At 37.1% G+C, this 22,046-nt stretch overlaps 1 protein-coding gene across 4 annotated transcripts in view; it reads right to left on the bottom strand.

The window, feature by feature from the left end:
• Brca1 (BRCA1 DNA repair associated) overlaps positions 1-22,046 on the bottom strand; it is a 67,073-nt gene that overhangs the window by 17,547 nt on the left and 27,480 nt on the right. For 2 of the 4 annotated variants that reach the window (XM_034635200.2, XM_071603415.1), the window contains exons 10-14: positions 18,343-21,771; positions 17,857-17,945; positions 11,858-12,029; positions 3,928-4,051; positions 1,755-1,948 (exon numbers count right to left, since the gene is read on the bottom strand). In XM_034635200.2, the coding sequence (XP_034491091.2) occupies positions 1,755-1,948; positions 3,928-4,051; positions 11,858-12,029; positions 17,857-17,945; positions 18,343-21,771 (4,008 nt within the window). The remainder of the gene's footprint in view (positions 1-1,754; positions 1,949-3,927; positions 4,052-11,857; positions 12,030-17,856; positions 17,946-18,342; positions 21,772-22,046) is intronic. The other 2 variants (XM_071603416.1, XM_071603417.1) reach the window with 2 other exon arrangements.

Below are 22,046 nucleotides of genomic sequence, written 5' to 3'. Positions count from 1 at the left end.
AATTACAAGATTTCAGTGTTGGCTAAGAATTAAAGGTGAAGTTAGGTTAAGAGCAGAAACAGGTACAATATACACAGATACATTGTTGGTGGAAGTGCAGTGGCTTAACAATATGTCATTATGTAGCAAAAGTTTTAACATGTGTTCACACTTTCAGTCAACAATTCTAATTTTAGAAATGCATCCTAAGGAAATAAGAGATGTATGCAAAGGTTCAGTCATAGGGATGTTCACTGCAACACTGTTTATAATAGTTTAATTTTAGAAATGATCTCATGTCCAATATGAGATTAAATAAATTGTGATACATTTATTTCAAAGGAGTTACTCTTCCCTTATTACAGTTTGAATACAAATGCTGATGTTCAATAAAATGAAGAAATGTTTCTAATATATTAAAGATGATAGCAAAGATATTATTTATCTTGACTCTATTTTATTTTTTTTTGATTGAGACGAGGTCTTAGTACGTTGCTCAGGTTGGCCTCAAACTCATGGGCTCAAGTGATCCCCCCAAGTAGTTGGAACTGTAGGCCTATATGGCAGTACCTGGCTTTTTTTTCTTTACTTATTTTGTGGTGCTGGGGATTGAATTCAGGGCCTTGTGCATGCAAGGCAAGCATCTACCAATGGGGAATATACCAACTATATCCCCAGCTCTTGACTGTATTTTAAAATTAAAATTTTACGTAAAGTAACTAAAAAAAAAAAGCAATGTTTCATTGTTAATGGATAGGAACACAGGTAATTTTAATTTCCCTCATTTTTTATTTCCTATATTGTCCAAATTGTGGACAATGAACATACAGTACTTTTATAAGGAAGGAGAAGGAGGTTAAAAATATGAGAAAGACTCCATTTTCCTTCTTGCACTTACAATGATACCATTACATTTTCTATTTAATAAATCAACAGAAAGCACTACCAAATTAGAAACAGTAGACACCATCCTTGAGACATTTCAAAAAGTGTCATTCTGTCAGAAAGTAAGCAGATAAATAAAAGGTCTGAGATTCTTAAAATTGACCCTAATGAACCTGGCCAAATGCCACATTTGATGCCACATACAGCCTTTGATGATAATGTGTTTTTGAGGATTAATTAAAAACTTTCATTACTGATTAAAACTTTGATTTAAAAGCCATCCAAGATACTATCCATTAAAAGAGATTTATAAAGTATAAAATATATGGATATTTGCATTCATTAATTCATAAATAAAGAGGTTGCATTGGGATTCCATTTTCTTTTCAATAAAGAACAGGTGTGGGGCTGGGAATGTGGCTCAAGCGGTAGTGCGCTCGCCTGGCATGCGTGCGGACCGGGTTCGATCCTCAGCACCACATACAAAGATGCTGTGTCTGCTGAAAACTAAAGAATAAATTAAAAAAAAAAAAAAAAGAACAGGTGTAAAACTTTACTCTAGGGCCTTAGAACTTTTATCTAATAGTTGAAGTAAAATATTTAGAGTATACCTGACTCCTTCATTCTTAAAACTGTTACTTAAACCAATATAAACAGATTAAAAAAATACAATAATTTTCAAGTAAACTTGGAGTAATTCAAGTGTTAACTCAAGCTATTTTTCAAAATTAGGCTTCAGTATAACAGAAGCATCCATGATAGGTTAGTATATCTGAAGTTGTACCACTGTGCCTAGCTTATGACTATATTCCTGATTAACCAGAATGCCTTTATATAGGATTAGAATAAAATAAAAAGTGTTTTTCCCATTAGAATATCTGAAATATTACCTAGATCTTGCTTTGGCAAGTAAGACTGTTCCATTAAATCAGGTGGCTCAGACTTTTTCAGTTCTTGCTCTTCCACATCAACAATCTTAATGAGATCCTCTTGAGAGGGAGAGTTTCTGTTTTGAAGACTCGTAGTGTGACTATGTACAGACCACCTATTATCTACCAACTGGGATTCAGAAGTGGGGGAAGACCTGGAAAGATAGATGAAAGAAGAAAACCATCACCACCAACTCTGAAAGGACTGATCATAATTCCCAGGCAGCCAAGCATAAGTGAAACAGTTCACTGTCAGAGAAATAAGGAATGACTAGTAAAAAAGCTCACATGACTTCCTAGAAGTCTGGATTCATGCTGCCTGCCAACATGCCATGGCTGACATATGACATCTCCCCTGAGGGGTTACTCTAAGGCAATATATCTCCTAGCTGTTGAAAAGCACATCAGTAATTTTTACCAAATTATACACCACCACTCACTCAAATTCCATATAGTATTCTACTTGAGTCCACACGAATATATTAGAACAGACCTTTTACGGAGATAGAAATTTGATTAATGTTGACATCTGTATACTTATTCTTTCTACCTACTTTAGGCAGAATTTACAGAATCATCCTTATGCCTTGCCTTTTCAATGTCCAAAAACAAAAGTCATTTATTATGGCCAGGGATGTAGCTCTGTGGTAGAGAGCTTGTCTAACATGTATGAGGCTCTGGGTTCAATCTCAGCATTGTCCACCCCCCACCCCAAAAAAGAAAAAAGCCAACCACTAAATATTGTTAGAATATGCAACCATAAGCAGTTCCTCTACTCTTTCAGGTGTTTAGGACTTTGAAAAAATAATTATCAATAGGTTTAAAGGGCTCAGACATTAATTACTTGAACATTTAATTACTGGCTTCTTACTATGAGTTAGGCATTAAAGTCAAACCCTGTGGACAGAAGATGAGCAATAACTGAATTGCTAGTTGTCTAGTAGAGGGAGGAAGTTCAATTATGTGTAGGGTCTATGATAAAAGTCTCTATTTAATCTGAATATTAAGTGGATGGTTAAAGCAAGACAATGAGGACATTACTCCTAAACATGGCTTTCATGCCTACAGAAACCAGATCTTTTCATTATTCATCACAATTACTAGCTTCAAAAATATATCCTTGGTTAGAAGCCAGGAGTGATTGTGCATGCCCATAATCCTAACAACGCAGAAGGCTGAGGCAGGAAGACTGCAAGTTTGAGGCAACTTGGTGAGGCCCTCGGCAACTTAGTGAGACCTGGCTTCAAAACAAAAGAAAAGACTGGGGATGTACCTCAGTGGTAAAGCACTACTAGGTTTAATTCCCAGGACATCAGTTAAGCCCAAAGGGCTTAGAAAATAGGATGTGGTTAGATTATTGACAACCTAGCACCATTCCCAAAGTGAAGTAAGAAACATATACACAAAGGCACACAGTAGGGATTTAATAAATATGAATTCTTTATACTTTCTGGAGTGGTGAGATATGTGACCCTAATGGCTTGAGTATTTTTTAAAATATAAAGTGCTTTACAGTCATATATAAACAATGTTTTGAACATACATCCTTTAATAATACTCTAAATATTTCCTGAGGTAAATCAACAGGCAAATTTTTTCTAGAAAGGCAAACATTTCAATCAGAGAAAGAGATGTCTTGGGGAAGTCTACCATCATCCTGCAGGCTTGCTCAGGTTTTAGTTCTATTCTATTTTATTTTTTGATTTTGTAGTGCTAGGCATTGAACACAGGGTGCTCTAATCACTAAGCAATATCCCCAACCTTTTTTATTTTGAGACAGGGTCTTGCTAAATTGTCCAGACTGATCTCAAACTTGTAATCTTTCTGCCTTAGCCTCCCAAATAGCGAGATTACAGATGTGCCACCAGACCAGTCTAGGTTTTAGTTCTACTATAGTGTATTCTGACCTTCAAATAACTGTACAATTCTCATGTGTAGCTTATGCATTGTATAGGTCCTAAAAGCCTATATACAGTTAAATAAAGGAAGTGTTAAAGAGCAATGAGAGGTTATAAATGCCTTTCTACAAGAAAAGAAAAAGAAAAGGAAAAACCTGCAGAGTAGGGGGAAAATTAACAATAAGAGTGCAGTGCATACATATGTTACTTCAAGACCACAACTTGACATTTCTTACCTTTTTATTTCCAATTCTTTGTTTTTACTAATGGATCTATTTGGAGATACCCAGAACTTGTCAGGAGAAAGCTTTTTAGGATTCAGACTTACAGGATATTCATTACTTTTCTGTGACGTTAACACTGTTTAAATGGAACGAGAAAACAAAGAAATCTACTTTAATTCTTTGTCCTGATGGGGATAATTTAGGTTATATATATATATGTATGTGTGTGTATATATAGAAATATTAAAATATATATATATATTTTTTTTTTAAAAAAATATTTTATTCCCTAGTTTTAGGTGGACACAATATTTTATTTTTATGTGGTGCTGAGGATCGAACCCAATACCTCATGCATGCTAAGGCAAGCATTCTACCACTGAGGCACAACACCAGCCAGAGGATATATATTTAAAAAAAAAATTTTTTTTGGTACCAGGGATCGAACCCAGGGGCAGTTAGTCACTGAGCCACACATCCTCAGCCCTTTTTTTATTTTGAGATAGGGTCTCGCTAAGTTGCTTAGAGCCAAAGTTGCTGAGGCTGGCCTTGACCTTGTAATCCTCCTGCTTTAGCCTCCCAAGGTGCTGGGATTACAGGTACACATACCACATCCAGCAGGATATTTATTTTTTAAAAGCAGTGATCTGCACTAGGTGTGGTGGTTCAGAAATTCCAGCAATTCAGGAAGCTTGTAAATTTGAGGCCAACCCAGGCAATTTACTGAGATTGTCTCAAAAAATAAAAAGGATCCGGGCACGGTGGCACACTCCTGTAATCCCAGTTGCTTAGGAGGTTGAGGCAGGATCACGTGTTCAAAGCCAGTCTCAGTAAATTACAAGGCCTTAAGCAACTCAGTGAGACCCTGTCTCTAAATAAAATATAAAAAAAGGGCTAGGGATGTGGCTCAGTGGGAATTGACCTCTGGTTCAATTCCTAGTACCAAAAAATAAAAAGGGCTGGGAAGGTAGCTTAGTGGTAGAGCATCTCGGGATTTAATTCTCAGTACTGCAATTAAAAAAAAAAAAAGTAAAAGCAGCAATCTGTGAATATCAAATTGGATGTATTGTCTACTCCAGGTTGGCAGATAAAAACCAGGGCACTTTACTATTGAGCTACATCCTCAGCCCTTTTAATTTTTGAGACAGACTCTCTAAATTGCCCAAGATTGCCTTGAACTTGCAACCCTCTTGCCTCAAGTTTCTCAAGTCAGTAGAATTACAAGTTGTGTGCCACCTTGCCCTGCTCCAATTTGTTCTTAAATATTGGACAGTATTTTACAGGTATAAGTGGTACAAGACAGGTGTTAGCACCAAATGGAACTAAACAATTAAAAAATAAAAATGAAGTCAGATATGGTGGTCAGGTCTGTAATCCTAATTACTCAGGAATCTGAGGCAGATTGCAAGTTCAAAGCCAGCCTGGGCAACTTAAAAAGAATCTGTTTCTTTTCTTTTGGTACCAGAGATTGAACCCAGGGGAACTTAACCACTCAGCCACAATCCCAGCCCTTTTTTATTTGTTATTTTACTTTATTTTTCTGTGGTGCTAGGGATTGAACCCAGGGCCTTGTGAATGTGAGGCAAGCACTCTACCAACTGAGCTATACCCCTAGCCCTATTCTTTATTTCGAGACAGGGTCTCACTAAGTTGGTTAGGTTACTCTCACTAAGTTGGTTATGTTACTGAGGCTGGCTTTGAACTTCTAATCTTCCTGCCTCAGCCTCTGGAGTTGCTGCTGGAATTACAGGCATGCACCACTGTGACTGGCAACAACACCCTGTTTGATTGAACAAATGAATGAGTAAATAAAAATGATAACAAAAAAGAATACAATTCAATAACTAAAAACACTCAGCTGAGTCAAGGCTAGAAAAAACATGTATTTCTATTTTTTGGACCTAAATGATCAGAATATAGGAATACGTGTATTTTTATCTCTGCAGCAAACTAAATTATACCCAAACCCCTCAGGACATAAAAAGTATCAGAAAGCGCAAAGCACATTTCCTTTTCCTTCCCCACTGCCTATACATCAAGTCTGTGTGAGATGGGGGTTTCAGCGTTTTTGCATGTGTTGGAGGAGTCAGATGAAGATAAGTAAGAAGAAGCAGGTCACATTTTGCTTCACATTTTCATTTACTAAAACAACAGAACAAAAACCAACTCCTCAAACAAACAAGCTGAAAAAATAAACACATAAATATACAACACAAGATGCTAGCTGGGCACAGTGGAGCATGCCTATAATCCCAGCAACCCCAGAGGCTGAAGCAGGAGGACTGAAAGTCTGAGGCTGCCTGGGCAACTAACTTAGTGAGAGACTCTATCACAAAATTAAAAAAGGGCTGAGGATGTAGCTCAGTGGTACAGTGTCCCTGGCTGCAATCCTCAGTACAAAAAAATACTACCCCCCCACCCCCTGCAAAGAAAAAAACCAATAAAACAAACAAACAAAAAGGTACTAGTGGATAAAGAACCTTGAAGTGACATAAGGAACTAATGAAATGGCATAAGAAGGGAAAAAAACATAACAGACCTAAGGCAAAGTTCTGGCATTTTAGTACATTTTACTTATTAACTCCTCCAAATATATTATTGTGGCTTAAAGGCATAACTATTTAAAGAGAAGAGTGGTGGTGCACACCTGTAATCCTAGTGACTCAGGAGGCTGAGGCAGGAGGATTGCAAGCTTAAGGCCAGCCTCAGCAGCTTAGAGAAGCCCTAACCAACTTAGTGAAACCCTGTCTCAAAATAAAAAAGGGCTGGGGAGATAGCTCAGTGGTACAGTGCCCCTGGATTCAATCCCCAGTTCAAAAAAAATAAAGTGTTTATCCTTTAAAAAGTCACTGATCATTGTAATTAATGTTGAGCTTTTAAATAGAAAAGCTAAAATTCATAAATAGAGGCAAAAAAATTTAAACAAAAGGTTTTATTAATTAAACTGCTTTTTTAAGACACTGCTAGGGGGGATAATCATTGATTTTTCTGAGTTAATCTTCAAATGCATTATTCATAGTTTCTTTTATGCTCATCTTTTCTGGAACCGTAAGTTTCTAGGAACACAAGAACTCTGCCTAAAGCCACCAGCTGCTGAAAATAAGTAGGTCCTAACCATAAACTAACCATAAATATAGGTGTCATTTATCTTTCCAATACAGATTGATAATTGATAAAGGAAATTGTGCAGCTTCTAAAGAATCAAACCATTGTGAAGGTGAAAAAGAAAGGGAAAAAAAGGAAAGGAAGGAAAGGGGAAGCTTCACATACAAACACAGCTACTAAAAAGCCATTTGGAACCAAGTGCAGTGGCATAAATCTGTAATCCAGGCAACAAAGGAGTCTGAGGTATGAGGATTGCAAGTTTGAGGCCAGCCTTAGACATTTAGTGGAATCCTGTCTCAAAAGAAATATAAAGGGATTTAGTTCAGTGTAGCATGTACCAGGTCCTGGGTTCAACCCACAGCATTGCCAAAAACAAAACAAATCACCAGAACATTTACCTTAAGCTAACCAGAGTCAGGAGTCAATAACTTAACAGTCTAAAAAACAAACAAACAAAAAGTTTTGAAAAGCAAAACTTTTCTGCTCTTCTTTTTCCTTAATTCTATTTCATTCTCTGAACAGTATGCCAAATCCACACCTTGTGATATCATGAACTATTTGTTGACTTTAAGAAAGTATAAATGTATGGATCCAGAGGTCAGGTTCCAGGATTGTGTAGAAATTTCAACCCCTTTTTTTGTGGTACTGGGGATTAAACCCAGGCACACTTTACCACTGAGCAACATCCCCAGTCCTGTTTTTATTTTGAGACAGCTGGCAAAGTTGTTAAGGGTTTCACTAAATTGCTGAAGGTCTTGCGGAGTTGCTGAGATTATAGGTATGTGCCAACATGCCTGGACCCTTTTAATTTTTTTTTTAATTTAGAGACAGGGTCTTAGTAAGTTGTCAAGTAAGTTGAGATCCTTCTGTCTCAACCTCCTGAGCAGCTGGAATTATAGGCCTGGCTCTGAAACTCCCTTAAATCATTCTCTCATCTGGGATCTTAATATGTTACATTCTTTATGGGTAGGGAATTTGGGCTGGATCGAACATTTAATAAATTTATTGACTGTCCACTTTGTACTAAGCATTGTACAAGTAACATATTATTATTATTATTTTAAATATATTTTATTTTATGTGGTGCTGAGGATTGAACCCAGTGCCTCACGCATGCTAGGTGAGCGCTCTACCTCTGAGCCCCTACAAGTAACTTATTGAGAATAACTTTCTGATTTGAGATAGTGAGGCTCAGTAACTTATTGAGAGCTTGCCTAGCATGTGGGAGTTCAATCTGGGTTCAATTCTCAGCATCACATAAAAATAAATAAATAAATAAAATAAAGGTCCATCTACAACTAAAAATATTAAAAATAAATAGTAAAATAGAAAATATACAGCCCATAATGAAATTTGGCTTTAAAAAGTAACTAACCCATCCGGGCATGATGTTACATGCAAGTTCAAAGCCAGCCTCAGTAACTCAGTGAAACCCTGTCTCAAAATAAAAAGGGCAGGGGATGTGGCTCAGTGGTTAAGCACCCCTATGTTCAATCTCTGCTACCAACAAAACAAACTTTAAAAAAAAAAAAAAAAGTACCTAACCAATCCACCCAACTAATTCAGAATTCTCAAGGAAGAAGCCTAGAAATTCTTTTTTAATTTTTCTTTTTGGTGCTAGGGATTGAACTCTGGGGTACTTAATCACTAAGCCACATCTCCAGCCCTTTTTAACTATTGTATTTAGACACAGAGTCTTACTAAGTTGCTTTGAACTCATATGATCCTCCTGTCTCTGCCTCCCAAGCCGCTGGGATTACAGGCGGGCACCACCATGCCTGGCTAAGAAGCCTAGAAATTCTTAACAGTTGCTTCCAGGAATGAAATATATTGTAGGACAGAAAAGCTCAGGCATATTTTTCACTGTAATGGGTCATATTCTCACAAATGTTAACATTTATGGTTTGAATGATAGGAAATCCAGGAAGGAAATAAAAGCACCTGGTAAAAAAATAGTACTCAAATATTATTGGGAATAACCCTTTGTAAACAGTCGGAAGATCTATGCTGAATACGAGGACATTGATGTTAAAACCCTGGTTGGTTTATAATCTTTAAGACTATTGGGCCAGCATGATGGTACACGCCAACAATTGCAGCAACTTGGGAGGCTGAGGCAGTAGGATCGAAAGTTTGAGGCCAGCCTCAGCAACTCAGAAAGACCTTCAGCAACCTGCCAAGACCCTGTCTCAAAATAAAAAATAAAAGGACTGAGGATGTGGCTCAGTGCTAAAGGGCCCTTGGGTTCCATCCCTAGTAATAACAACAAATAAACCAGATCTTGCTAGACATGGTGGCACACACTTATAATCCAAGTGACTCAGAGGCTGAGGCAGGAGGACTACATGTTCAGGGTTAGCCCGGACAATACAGTGAGACACTAGCTCAAAACAAAAAAATTTAAAAAATAAAAATAAAAAAGGCTGAGGAGTTAAGCTGAGGATGTAGTTCAACGGTGAGCACTTGTTTAGTATATATGAGACCCTGGGAAAAAGGAACAAAATAAAACAAACAAAAAAATTGTTGGGGATGTAGCTCAGTGGAAAACCTATTGATTCAATTCCTAGACACACACACGCGTGCGCGCACATGTGCACACACACACACACACACAGATAATAATCTACTACTTGACAAAAAATACAATGGGAATATAAGCTAATATTAGGGAGGAGCTAAAATTGGGTAAGGAATATGCAGGAACACTGCACTATTATTACAACTTTTCTGCAACTTATCCAAAATTATTTTAAAATAAAAAATCTACTTAAAAGTCATGAGTACAGCAGAAGGTAATCAAGTCTTTTTTCCCAGGTTAAGAAATTTGAGTTTCAGTTAGACCCACATCATCTTGAGGAAAAGGCTCACCCAACTAATTAAGAATTCTCAAGGAAGAAGCCTAGAAATTCTTTTTAAATTTTTCTTGATATTCTCTTTTAATTTTCATGAGTTGATAGCAAGGTGATACTCAAAACATTTTCCAGGGCTGGGGCTATGGCTCAGTAGCAAAGCTCTTGCCTAGCATGTGTAAGGCACTGGGTTCGATCCTTTTATTTATTATAAAAAAATAATAAAATAAAGGCATCTGTTTGTCTACAACTATAAAAAATAAAAAAAATTTAAAAAAAGTTTTCCAAATGAAGCTACAAAGAAATATTTTTGTTTGTTTCACAAAGAAACATTTTTATCTGCAGATCTTCAGAAAAAAAAAAAGATGAACACACATATATGCCAAAGACAAGACAGTAGATTTACACAGATATTCAAAGCCAGACAATAACATTTCATATCTTGGGCATTAGAACTGAAAGTCCAGTCTGTGTTCAGAATGAAGACTGTGAGAGTACCCTAAAGAAAAGAACTCTACTAGGAATGGGACTCTGAGCTTCATTATCTAGGAGAATTAAATGAAGATGCAGTTACAAAGAAAGCATTTAAGAAAATACATTTTGAAGCACTGCCATAGCAACAGAGTTTCTAGCTTCCATGCATGAGTTACTGTTTCTTTCTGAACATAAAAATACTGCAAGGCATACTTGTGGACCAAGGACACTGTTCTATATAGAGTTGAATTCCTAGAAAGACTCTAAAGAAAGCCTTCAGGCCCCTAGTAGGACTGTGGAAAGGAATACTGGAGAAAGGACTTCAACACTAAGTCAGCTAGGGGTCTCTGAAATAGCTGTGAAAAGTACTTTGGGAGGGCTCACCATCCTTGCCTGTCCTTAAACACCAAGATCCCTGTGTGGATCCCCTAACAAGTCTCTCTTCTCTGTGTCAATGTTTGTCCCTATTTAAAAGCTTGCCTCAAAAAAAAAAAAAAAAAAAAAAAAAGCTTGCCTCAATTTCCAATATCAAAAACAAAACACCCTCAAAAATCCAGAAAACCAAAAACCTGCTCCTATCTGAAGTAGAGGAGGTCTCTTCTTATAAATCAGAAAGCACATTAACTATGTCTTTGTATTCTGACAAAGTGCTATAAAGAGTATGTCTGAGCCCCCAATAGCTTTCTGATATTATGGGGTTACCTTTTGCAAATCTCCACAATTACACTCAGCTTCCAAGAGCAAGAACTATACTGTCAGTCTCCTACAGGCTCTCCATAGCATCTCTTCCTTATAGGTACTCAGACATGGACATGAATAAATGTCTTGGATCCCTCTAAATGGCACATAAGTTGGAGCAGGGACTAGAACCAAGGCTCCCAGATTATCTTTAGAGTGACTCAGTAAACAGGAGGCGAGCTAAAGTCATAAAGCTTTGGAATTAGGCCTACTTTCCAGAAGGAGATAAGGCTTAGGACAGTGCTTGAGATACTGGCACTCAGGGGGAGGTGGCTTAAGTGGTAGTGCGCTCGCCTGGCATGCGTGCAGCCCGGGTTCGATCCTCAGCACCATATACAAACAAAGATGTTGTGTCTGCTGAAAACTAAAAAAATAAATATTTAAAAAATTCTCTAAAAAAAAAAAAAAAAAGATACGGGCACTCAGGTGCTGGGTTTGTGGCTCAGTGGTAGAGTGCTTGCCTAGCATACCTGAGGCTCTGGGTTCAATCCTCAGCACCACATTAAAAATAAAATAAAGATATTGTGTCTACCTCAAATTAAAACTAAATAAGTAAGTAAATAATAATAATAATAAAAAAAAGATACTGGCACTTGGACTGGGGTTGTGGCTCAGCAGTAGAACGCTTGCCTAGCACGTGTGAGGCCCTGGGTTCTAACCTCAGCACCACATATAAATAAATAAAATAAAGGTATTGTGTCCAACTACAACTAAAACATAAATATTAAAAAAAAAAAAAAAAATAAAGATACTGGCACTTGGCTGATACTACAGACCTTCACCTGATAGGTTTTGTTCCAGATCTGGCAGGTCCTCAGGGGCACAAGAGTCAGCTACGAGGGAAGGGGAGTTGTCAGAAGACTGACTCCCATGCTGTTCTAGCACTGCTTCCAGTTGAGCCATTTCCTGTTGGAGCTTTATCAGGTTATCTTGCATGGTATCCCTCTGCTGCAAAAACAAGAAAGGACACCAAGAAAATTATACATTTTGAAAAACTTGCATAAAACAAAAATATGTCACACCAATTAATTTTAACATGGGAAGTGAAATCACTTAGTATGGAATTATGAGTTCAGGCTGAACACCTTTTATTTCAACCATATTCATGCAAATTAATGTCCTTGAAATTATTTCAAAATGATGTTAGAAGGGGAAAAAAACCCCTCCAATTCTCACAAATAGACTTGCTTTATTGTGATGTCTTTTTGCAGCTGGTTATCACTGGGGGAGTACAGCTCAATGGTAGAACATTTGTCTAGCCACGTGTGAGGCCCTGGATATAATCCCTAGCAACATAAAAAGCAAAAATATAAAATAAAATAAAGGTAGGAAGTTAAAAAATAATTCAGGTACTTAAGCACTATTGATATTTAAAATTAGCACAAATCTGATAACATTTCACACTGCTGTTTCTAAGTTTTGGTACTGTGAAATTCATAAGACTTTAAAATTAGTCCCCACAAAAATCTTGATTTTTTTAAAAAACTGATATAATGTTGAATATTTCTTATGGTATTTTAGAAAAATACTATCAATAATCCTGCCTACATTATTAGCTTATGAGACTCTTCCTTTTCTGGGATTCTTTTGACTTTTTAGTTTCTAATGAAAAGGTAAATTCTTTAATTTAGCTATTTGTTCAGTTCATTCAACAACTACCGAGCCAAGCCCTGTCCTAATTTTGGGGATGTGGCCCTCATGATTCTAAATTGGTACAGGATACCTGCAGTTCATTTTAGAATGTGCTGTTAGAAAAAAGCATCTAACAAAAAGAGCCCTAAGAAAGCCTGAAGGACAATTAACTGTTTTCAATTCAAGATAATGGATTCTCTTTGCTTATGAAGCTCCTGTTGTTTATTGCTCCATTTCAAGAAGCAATCTGTGAAGTCTAAGGTATTTGATAAGCAAAGAATTTAGGTACATAAGGAGTTTTCCAAAATATACATTTCTTCATCACTTTTTGAAAGAACATTGATGGTTGTTGGCAAGCTGGGGGAGTGTAAACACAGACTGTTCCACCCTCTGTTTCTTTCCTCTTCTTCTGATCCTTGAAAATGAGTTTGCCCTCTACTAAAAACAAGCCATCTTCTTTTTCCTGCTACACTGAGTTCATAGTTTTCAGGAGGTTTTTATGATAGAAAATGCATTTCCAGTTTCACAAAAGTTTCTACTGCTGTCCCAGAGACTGCTTTGTTGCCAACATCTGCAGCAACGCCATTGCCACCACGTGGTACTCCTGAGTACTTACATCACTGATCAAACCCGAGCCAAGGCCCTGCCTCAGTAAACCCAGAAAAAAACTGTACACAGATGCCTGACCAATGCTTCAGAAACTAATTAGTGAGCAGGGCTACAACCACCACATCTATCCTTTATGTGGCCATTAAATCAGAAAAAAAAAAAAAACAGTAATGGGAAAATTAGAGTTAAATAACTTTCCTTTAGATTTTCTCAAACAAATTACTTATAACTTGGACAAATTCCCTTATAGGCAATTGGCTCAATACATTAGGGAGAACAAAACCAAACAGGTTACCAAGTCTTCTTGCTTCTAATTCTGAAATATCATCTTCTTTTTTTTTTTTTTTAAATATTTTTTAGTTGTTATATATTTATTTATATGTGGTGCTGAGAATCGAACCCAGTGCCTCACACATGCCTGGCAAGAGCACTACCGCTAAGCCCCAGCCCCAGCCCTGAAATATCTTCTTAAAGAGCTTCTTTTATCCCTATTCTATCCTACTTTTAATACAGCTACATTACTGCAGAAGTTCCCTGAAAGCTATGTACCTCATGCCTCTTTCTTCTATGAGGACCTTTTAGTGGTATATATACCACTGCTCAGATGATTAGTTAATACTTTCTGAACACTATATAATTGTTAGTCATTACTGCCCTCAGGGTAAAGTCCAAATTCCTAAGCACTGCATTCAAAAGGCCCTTCACACCCTGATTTTCTCTTCTTTCTCTCCAACATCTCCCATATGCCCATTTCTCAGTGACACAGGACAATTTTGTGTTTCCTGGGCATTTCATGCCTCTTGAACCTTTGCCTCAATTGCTGCCTCCTCTTTTTTTTCACTTGGAAAATTTCTTTTTAAAAATTTTTTATAGTGTAGATGGACAGAATGCCTTTACTTTTTTTTTTTTTAATGTGGGGACAGAATGCCTTTATTTTATTTTATTTTTTTAATGTGGTGCTGAGGATGGAACCCAGTGCCTCACACATGCTAGGCAAGCGCTTTGCCACTGAGCTACGCCCTGGCCCTGGAAAAATTCTTCTTATCCTTCAAGGGCCAGCTCAAATGTCTCTCTTAGAAGTCCCCACCAATAATCTATCCATCATGAACAGAGGACCCCCTCATTATGTGGACGGTACTACTAATATTAGTATTTACAAGTGGGACATATGACCTCCTTGATGGAAAGAACTGCCTCTTGAACAGATACTATTGATACCAAATTAGACATTCTTTTTTTTTAAATAGTTATTTTTCAGTTGGACACAATACCTTTATTTTACTTATTTATTTCTATGTGGTGCTGAGGATCAAACCCAGGGCCTCGCACGTGCTAGGCGAGCACTATACCACTGAGCCACAACCCCAGCCCTAGACATTCTTTATCTTCTACATAATTCTTGGGCTCTGTATAAACCGGGGAATTTTTTTTTTTTTTTTTTGTGTGTGTGTGTGTGTGGTACTGGGGATTGAATCCAGGGGCATTCTATCACTGAGCTACATCCCAGCCCTTTTTATTTTTTGAGACAGGGTCTTGCTAGGCTGCCCAGGCTGGCCTCAAACTGGTGATCCTCCTGCCTCAGCCTCTGAGTAGCTGGGGTTAAAGGCATGTGCCACCATACCTGGCCTACTTCAATCATTCTACCTGTCTGAGTAGATGTATGACAAAAAGAACTTTGTAAAATATATCCTGAACAAATAAACCTATCCCTGGGAATAATATCAAGGATATAAAAAAGCAAAGGAGTAGTTTATTTGAATCTCAGTTATAACACAAAATGACTAAGGTAGATGGAATAAAAAAATGGAACCTAAAACTTTAAAACACAAGGGAAACAATTAGTTGACAGGCATTACTGACAGAGCTCCAAATCCATATTCAGAAAGGATCTGAGGAATTACAAATAGATAAAATGTCACCTAAGTATTTTCATCAATTTAGTCACCCTAACAATCCTGTAGAACTGAATACTGGTGACAATTCAGGTATCAAACATGTAGTCATCCCAAAGGTTTCTTCCCTGATTCCAAGGGGCTTCAGGACTAGGGATTTACTCTTAACAGAGAATAGGCAGTAGGAGACATGTCCTTTCTATCTCTGCTCCTCACAACAATGCCAAGATTTGGAAGATTTTACAATTGGATGCTACCCAGTGTGGGCAAAGGTACAGGGAAACGGGAACCATCAAATACCACAGAGGCTGGAAAAAAGCACAGATTGATTTAATCTTTCTTTCTTTTTTTTTTTTTTTTGGGGGGGGGGTACTAGAGTTTGACCCAGGAGTGCTTAACCACTGCGCCACATCCCTACATACCCTTTTTTATTTGAGACAGGGTCTCACTAAGTTGCTTACGGCCTCACTAAATTGCTGAGGCTGGCTTTGAACTTGTGATCCTTCTGCCTCAGTCTCCCGAGCCACTGGGATTACAGGCATGTGCCATCTGTCTGGTTTGGTTTAATCCTTCTAAAGGTCAATTTAACAATATGTATCAAAGATTAAAAAAAAAAAATTTCAGTTCCAGGAATTTATACAAAGGAAATCATCAGAGATGTGGACAAATATTTAACTATCAAGATGTCTACCATAGTATCATACATAATAGCAAACTGTGACTGTTACCCTGAAATCTTCAACATTTAACAATAGGTTGAATAAATCATAATACACCCAACAGAATAAAATGCTATATAATAATTAAAACTAAAGGCACTAAAGAATTTTAATGACATAATAAAAATTAAATTACAATGTAAGTATGTAGAGTATTATTTATTTATTTATTCTGTAGTGGACATGATCTTTATTTTATTTATTTATTATGTGGTGCTAAGAATTGAACCCAGAGCCTCACACATGCTAGGCAAGTGCTTTGCCACTGAGCCACAATCCTAGCCCCTATCTAAATGATTTTTTTTAAAGATAAGGTGTAGGAGCTGGGGGCATAGCTCAGTTGTAATGAGTGTGTTCAGCATACACAAGGACTGGGTTCAATCTCCAACACCAATAAATAAATAAATAATGATAAGGTATACATAAACACCCTATACACAAAGAAAGAAGACTCAGTGGATATAGACCAATGAGTTACTATAACCATCTCTGGATAGCTTATAAAATTTATCTAATTTACCTTCTTTTTTTTTTTTTTAAGTTGTAGATGGACACAATACATTTATTTATTTATTTTTATGCAGTGCTGAGGATCAAACCCAGTGCCTCACTAGGCAAGCACTTTACCACTGAGCCACAACCCCAGCCCCTAATTTACCATCTTAACCATTTTGAACAGTACAGTTCAGTGACATTAAGTATTTTCTCAATGTCTTATAACCATCACCACTATCTCCAAAACTTTATCATCATCATCATCCTCCCTAAATGAAACAGGTACCCATTAAACAAGGAACTCTCTACTCCCTCCTCCCCCAAATCTCTGATAACCATTATTCTATCTTCTGTTTCTATAAATTTGATTATTCTAAGTACCTTATATAAGGGGAAATTATGCAATATTTGTCCTTTGGAATATAACATTTTATTTAATGTTTTCAAAGTTCATCCATGGATGATTCTTGTTTATCTGTTGTAGTCCCCTAATTTTTTTTTTCTTTTTCAAAATTTTTTTAGTTGTTATAGACCTTTATTTATGCCAAGTGTGGGTGGCTCACGCCTGTAATACCAGCAACTTAGAAGGATGAGGCAGGAGGATCACAAGTTCAAGGCCAGCCTCAGCAACTTCCTAAAACCCTATTTTAAAATAAAAAAATAGAAAGGCTGCAGATATAGCTCAGTGATAGAGAGCCCCTGGGTTCAACCCCCAGTACCACATATACACTCAAAAAAAGTAACCAAATTATTGGCCTTATCTACTGGGTTCCAAATTATGCCCTTTTGTTATTGTTATTAAAGATGACTTACGGGCACTACAGAAAACTCAACTAATAGATTTCACATAAAAGACATAAACATAAAAAAATTAGGCACAAAACAGTGAAATATTAGATAGTCTCTAATGGGAAGAGAGCCCTACAGGCTCCAATTAAGCACCAAGATTAATCACCTCTCTCTCTGGATACCAAAGTGCTTTTATATGTTTTGTAACAGGGCATATGGTTTTCAAGGTTCAGCTTATTTATTAAATTTAGTACTTAGTGTTCTGCAGAGAGCTAGATAGTATATGTATGTGTATGACATGAGTTCCACAAAGGTATTTATAATCTGATTTGGGGAAACAAGGCATCATACTTAATTGTTATGCCATTAATTCACAGGAAGATATCAGCAGACTTAAGAATGTGGATACATACCACTAAATGCAGAGGATACCACATAAGTACCCATGTGCCTTTTTTTTTTTTTAAAGAGAGAGAGAAAATTTTTTTTAATATTTATTTTTTAGTTTTTGGTGGACACAACATCTTTATTTTTTTATTTTTATGTGGTGCTGAGGATTGAACCCAGCACCATGCACATGCCAGGCAAGCGTGCTACTGCTTGAGCCATATCCCCAGCCCCATCCCATGCCTTTTTTACCTGAGTGGTTAAAATATCACTCTGCGAGGACACCCCTGAGCAATCTTCAGAGAGGACTGTTTCACTTTCATAGCCAGATGCTGCTTCACCTTAAACAATAATAAAAACAGAGGTTCAGATGTAGGAAGACTATAAAAATTGCAACTTGCTTTAACTGTTTCTTCCCATTGGCAGGACTGGTTTCATCTTCATGTCACACAAAATGATTAACCTCCTTGCTACCAGGATTTCCTCTTACAACTCTTTAACAATAAAAACTGGAAGCAAGTCCACCAACAAATAGGATATTAAAGCTCATTCAATCAGGGAAGATGTGATAACTGGGTGAAGGACTTCTGACTTAAGGAAAAGAATCTTAGAAGAAACATGTTTCAAGTTTAAGTAACTGTACTTGGAAATTCATAAAATGTGCTCCCCCAAAGGCATAAACATTTAGCTCATTTTATAAAACAGGCAGAGGCAAACACAAAAATCTGGTTCTAATACCTAAGTCTGAATCCACACTCTGCTCTTCTTGGTGATTATCTTCTTCTAGGCCAGTTTCCCTTTCTTCATCATTTGAAACCAATTTGTTGTCACTCAGCACAAGTTCCTGGTTTTCAGACTGATGTTTCAGAGGATCAAACATCAAGAAGGGGTCCTGGGAGTTTGTATTTGTTGTCAAGTCTTCTAATACACTGCACTGGGAAGAAAACAAGCTACCAGAGTATTTCGCTTCCTCACTAAAGTGATGTTCCTGGGAGGCCTTTTCCAGTATCACCTCATTATTGCAGTCATTTACACCAGTCCTAAATGATACCAGGTTCTCCTCTGTTTTCTTAGACAGACAGTCTGTCACAACAGTGCTGTGTTTGGTAGACTGAGGTGTTTTGGTTACTTTACCAAATAGTAAGTGTTGGAAGGAGGGAAGTTCTTCATCCTCACTACAGGTGTTCTCTTCTGAGGACTCTAATTTCCTGGCCCCCTTTTGGTGACTCTGAGCCAAAGATGTATGGGTTAAAGGGCTTGGGCTCCTGCTAAATTCTCCCCTCTGGACATTCTTACTAAAAACAGCAGATTTTTCCTTAATGCCACCTTCAGTAAAGCTGGTATTTTCCTTTATTTCCTCATCATCATCATCTAACAGGTCATCTGGAGTCTCAGAACAAACCTGAGTGACAGGACTAATTCTCATAGGTTGTTCTAAATTATCTGAAATTAGACATGGAGAGAAATCTGTATCAACAACTTGAACTACTTTATCTTCTCCTTGTCTTTTTATTTCAGGGTATTTACAATTAATTAGAGAAAGATTTTGTTTATAGGCTTCAGGTTGCATAAGACCTAATCTAAGCACAGCATTTAATTTGGGTCCTCTGTTTCTACCTAGTTCTGTTTGAATGTTTTCACCACTGGAACCTACTTCATTAATACTGGAGCCTACTTCATTAGTACTAGCGCCTACTTCATTAATACTGCCTGAGTTGGCTTCTTTAAAAGCACTTTCTCTAATGTTATTTTGGCTAATTGTGCTCACTGTACTTTGAATGATTCTCTTATATCCCACTACTTTTTCAGGTGACCTTGAATGTTTCTCAAACTTTTCCCCTAATAGGTTTTTCTTACATTTAGTGTTAACAGATGACCTGATGGGAGAAACTGATGGCATATGATATGGGTTTTGTAAAATTCCATGTTTATATGCAGTAATAAGTTTAGTTTCACTGCCTCTGAACGGAAATGAAGGACAAATTCTAGAGACTTCTGTAATATTACATTTGGCATCATCACCTGGCTTATTTTTCTGACAAACCACAGGGAAGCCCATAGTGGCATTAATTGCCTGGACATGCGGAATTTTAGACTCTTTATTTCCCCAATTTTTGTCTTTTTGCTCACATTCAAGATTGACTTCTGTGCTTTGTTTCTGTAAGGTTTGAGAGGGAGCATAGACAGCTGCACATTCCTTTTCTTGATTTCCTGGATTTGAAAACAGAGCAAATGACTGACGCTTTGAAACTTGGAATGTATTCTCTAAATACTGAGTATCAAGTTCACTTTCTTCCATTTCTACATTTATCTCCTGAATGTGGTTAACATCGTGTCTCAATGAATTCTTGTAACCCCCTGTGTCATTTCTAGTATCTTTAGGATGACCATGGATAAATTCCTTGGGGTTTTCGATTGCCACATACTGAGTAACATGTTGATTTGATGCTATTCTTGCTTTTCCAGAAGTGTTAGCTTCCAGTAATGAGATACTGTCCTGAGTGCCATAATCAGTATCAGGTACCAATGAAATACTGGTACTTTCTGCAGATCTTTCAGTTTGCAAACCCCTTTCTCCACTTAGCACATCTTTGGGGTCTTTGGTATTATTAGACCTTTGAATTATTTCTATGTTCTCTTCTGTTCCTTCTTTCTGAAGGTTAGGATTGACAAATTCTTTAACTTTACCAGAACTTGAGCAGTTAGTAAAAAGACCAGATATGCCTGTTAACTTTGGTTCTGGGAAAACATCACTGGTATATCTCTTAATTATTTGTTCATTTGGCTGGTTACTCTTCTTGACTTCAGTTGCAGGTTCTGCATCTTCCATGAGTTGAAGCTTTTGGCCATGCCTGACTGGCATTTGGTTGGAATTTCCTGTCTTTATTTCTTCTCTGCTAGTAAAACTATCAATTTGTAATTCAATGTGATGAGGTGGACTTGTATTTCTATTTACTGCTAGTTCAAGCGCATGAATATGCTTGGTAGAGGAGTTCCTCCTCAGCCTATTTTTCGTAGGTGCTTTTGAATTGTGGATATTTAATTCTAGTTCCATATTGCTTATACTGCTGCTTATAGGTTCAGCTTTAGTTCTGAAAGCAGACTCTTTTTCCAATGATTCTATTGGGTTAGCATTTTTCTCTTTCTGAACAAAATCAACTTTTGTTTCATTCTCTTGGCCACTATTAGTAATATTCATTACTTGATCATTCTGTTCCATTTGGTCAGTTCCCTGATTTATTTTTTCAGGGGTCTTTTGAACAACTGCCAAATCTGCTTTCTTGATAAAATCCTCAGGATGAAGGCATGATGTAGTTCTCCTTTTACGTTTTAATTTATTTGTGAGGGGACGCTCTTGTGTTATTTGTGGTTCTGTGGCAAATGCTCCTATAATTAGATTTTCAGTTACATGGCTCAAGTTAGGGAGGCTTGCCTTCCTCCGATAGGTTTTCCCAAATATTTTATCTTCAATATTACTCTCAACTGCTTTGGAGCAGATTCTTTCACGTTTAAAAATTAAAGCATTATGCGGGTCAGTGGCCAACAAGTCTATTTTCTCTGAAGAACCAGAAAATCCATCTACTTCATTTGGAATTTCTAATACACCAGCTACTTTAGCATTTGACTCAGAACCCCCATCATGTGAGTCGTCAGAAGTTAACATTTCGTCACTTCTGGAAAACCACTCATTAACTTTCCGAATGCTGCTATTTAGTGTTATCCAAGGAACATCTTGGGTATCTCTAGAATTCTCAGAGCATGGAGGTTTCTGCTTACTTGGTTCTTTTTTCTCATATAGGGGATCAACATTCAGATCTACCTTTTTCTCTGTGCTGAGAGTTTGCCTATCGTTACAGGTTTCCTTACTTTTAGCCCATCTGCTCTGTTGGCTCCTTGCTAAACCAGGCTGCTTGCTTTTATTACAGAATTCAGCCTTTTCTACATTCATTCTGTCTTTAGTGAGTAATAAACTGCTGTTCTCATGCTGTAATGAGCTGGCACGAGTATTTGTGCCACATGGCTCCACATGCAAGTTTGAAACAGAAATACCCTGATACTTTTCTGGATGCCTCTCAGTTGCATGCTTCTCAATGATGTTCAAATCTTTATTACTGGATTGATGATGTTCAATATTTGCTATGTCCTTCTCAGAAAACTCACAAGCAGCTGAAAATATATAAAAATAACAAGATGCTTAAAAACTGAATTATTATAAATAAATACATAATTAATACAACTTGGAAGTGGAAATCAAGCAACTAGTTTTAGAGCAACTAATATCATAAACTACCAAATATACTGAAGATGTAACTCATGCTCTTTCAAATAATTTCTATTTGACTAAATTCTCAGTATTCTCCTCAAGCCAATTAAAAAGTCAATTTCAGAATGTTCCCTATGCATAAACCACATCTCCTATCCCCCAACTTCTAACAGTGAAT

The sequence above is a fragment of the Marmota flaviventris genome, chromosome 17 (assembly GCF_047511675.1).
Source record: "Marmota flaviventris isolate mMarFla1 chromosome 17, mMarFla1.hap1, whole genome shotgun sequence".
In the NCBI taxonomy this organism is placed as follows: Eukaryota; Metazoa; Chordata; class Mammalia; order Rodentia; family Sciuridae; genus Marmota; species Marmota flaviventris.
The sequence above is the reverse complement of the archived record's forward strand: the minus strand, read 5'-3'. Positions and strand labels throughout refer to the sequence as shown.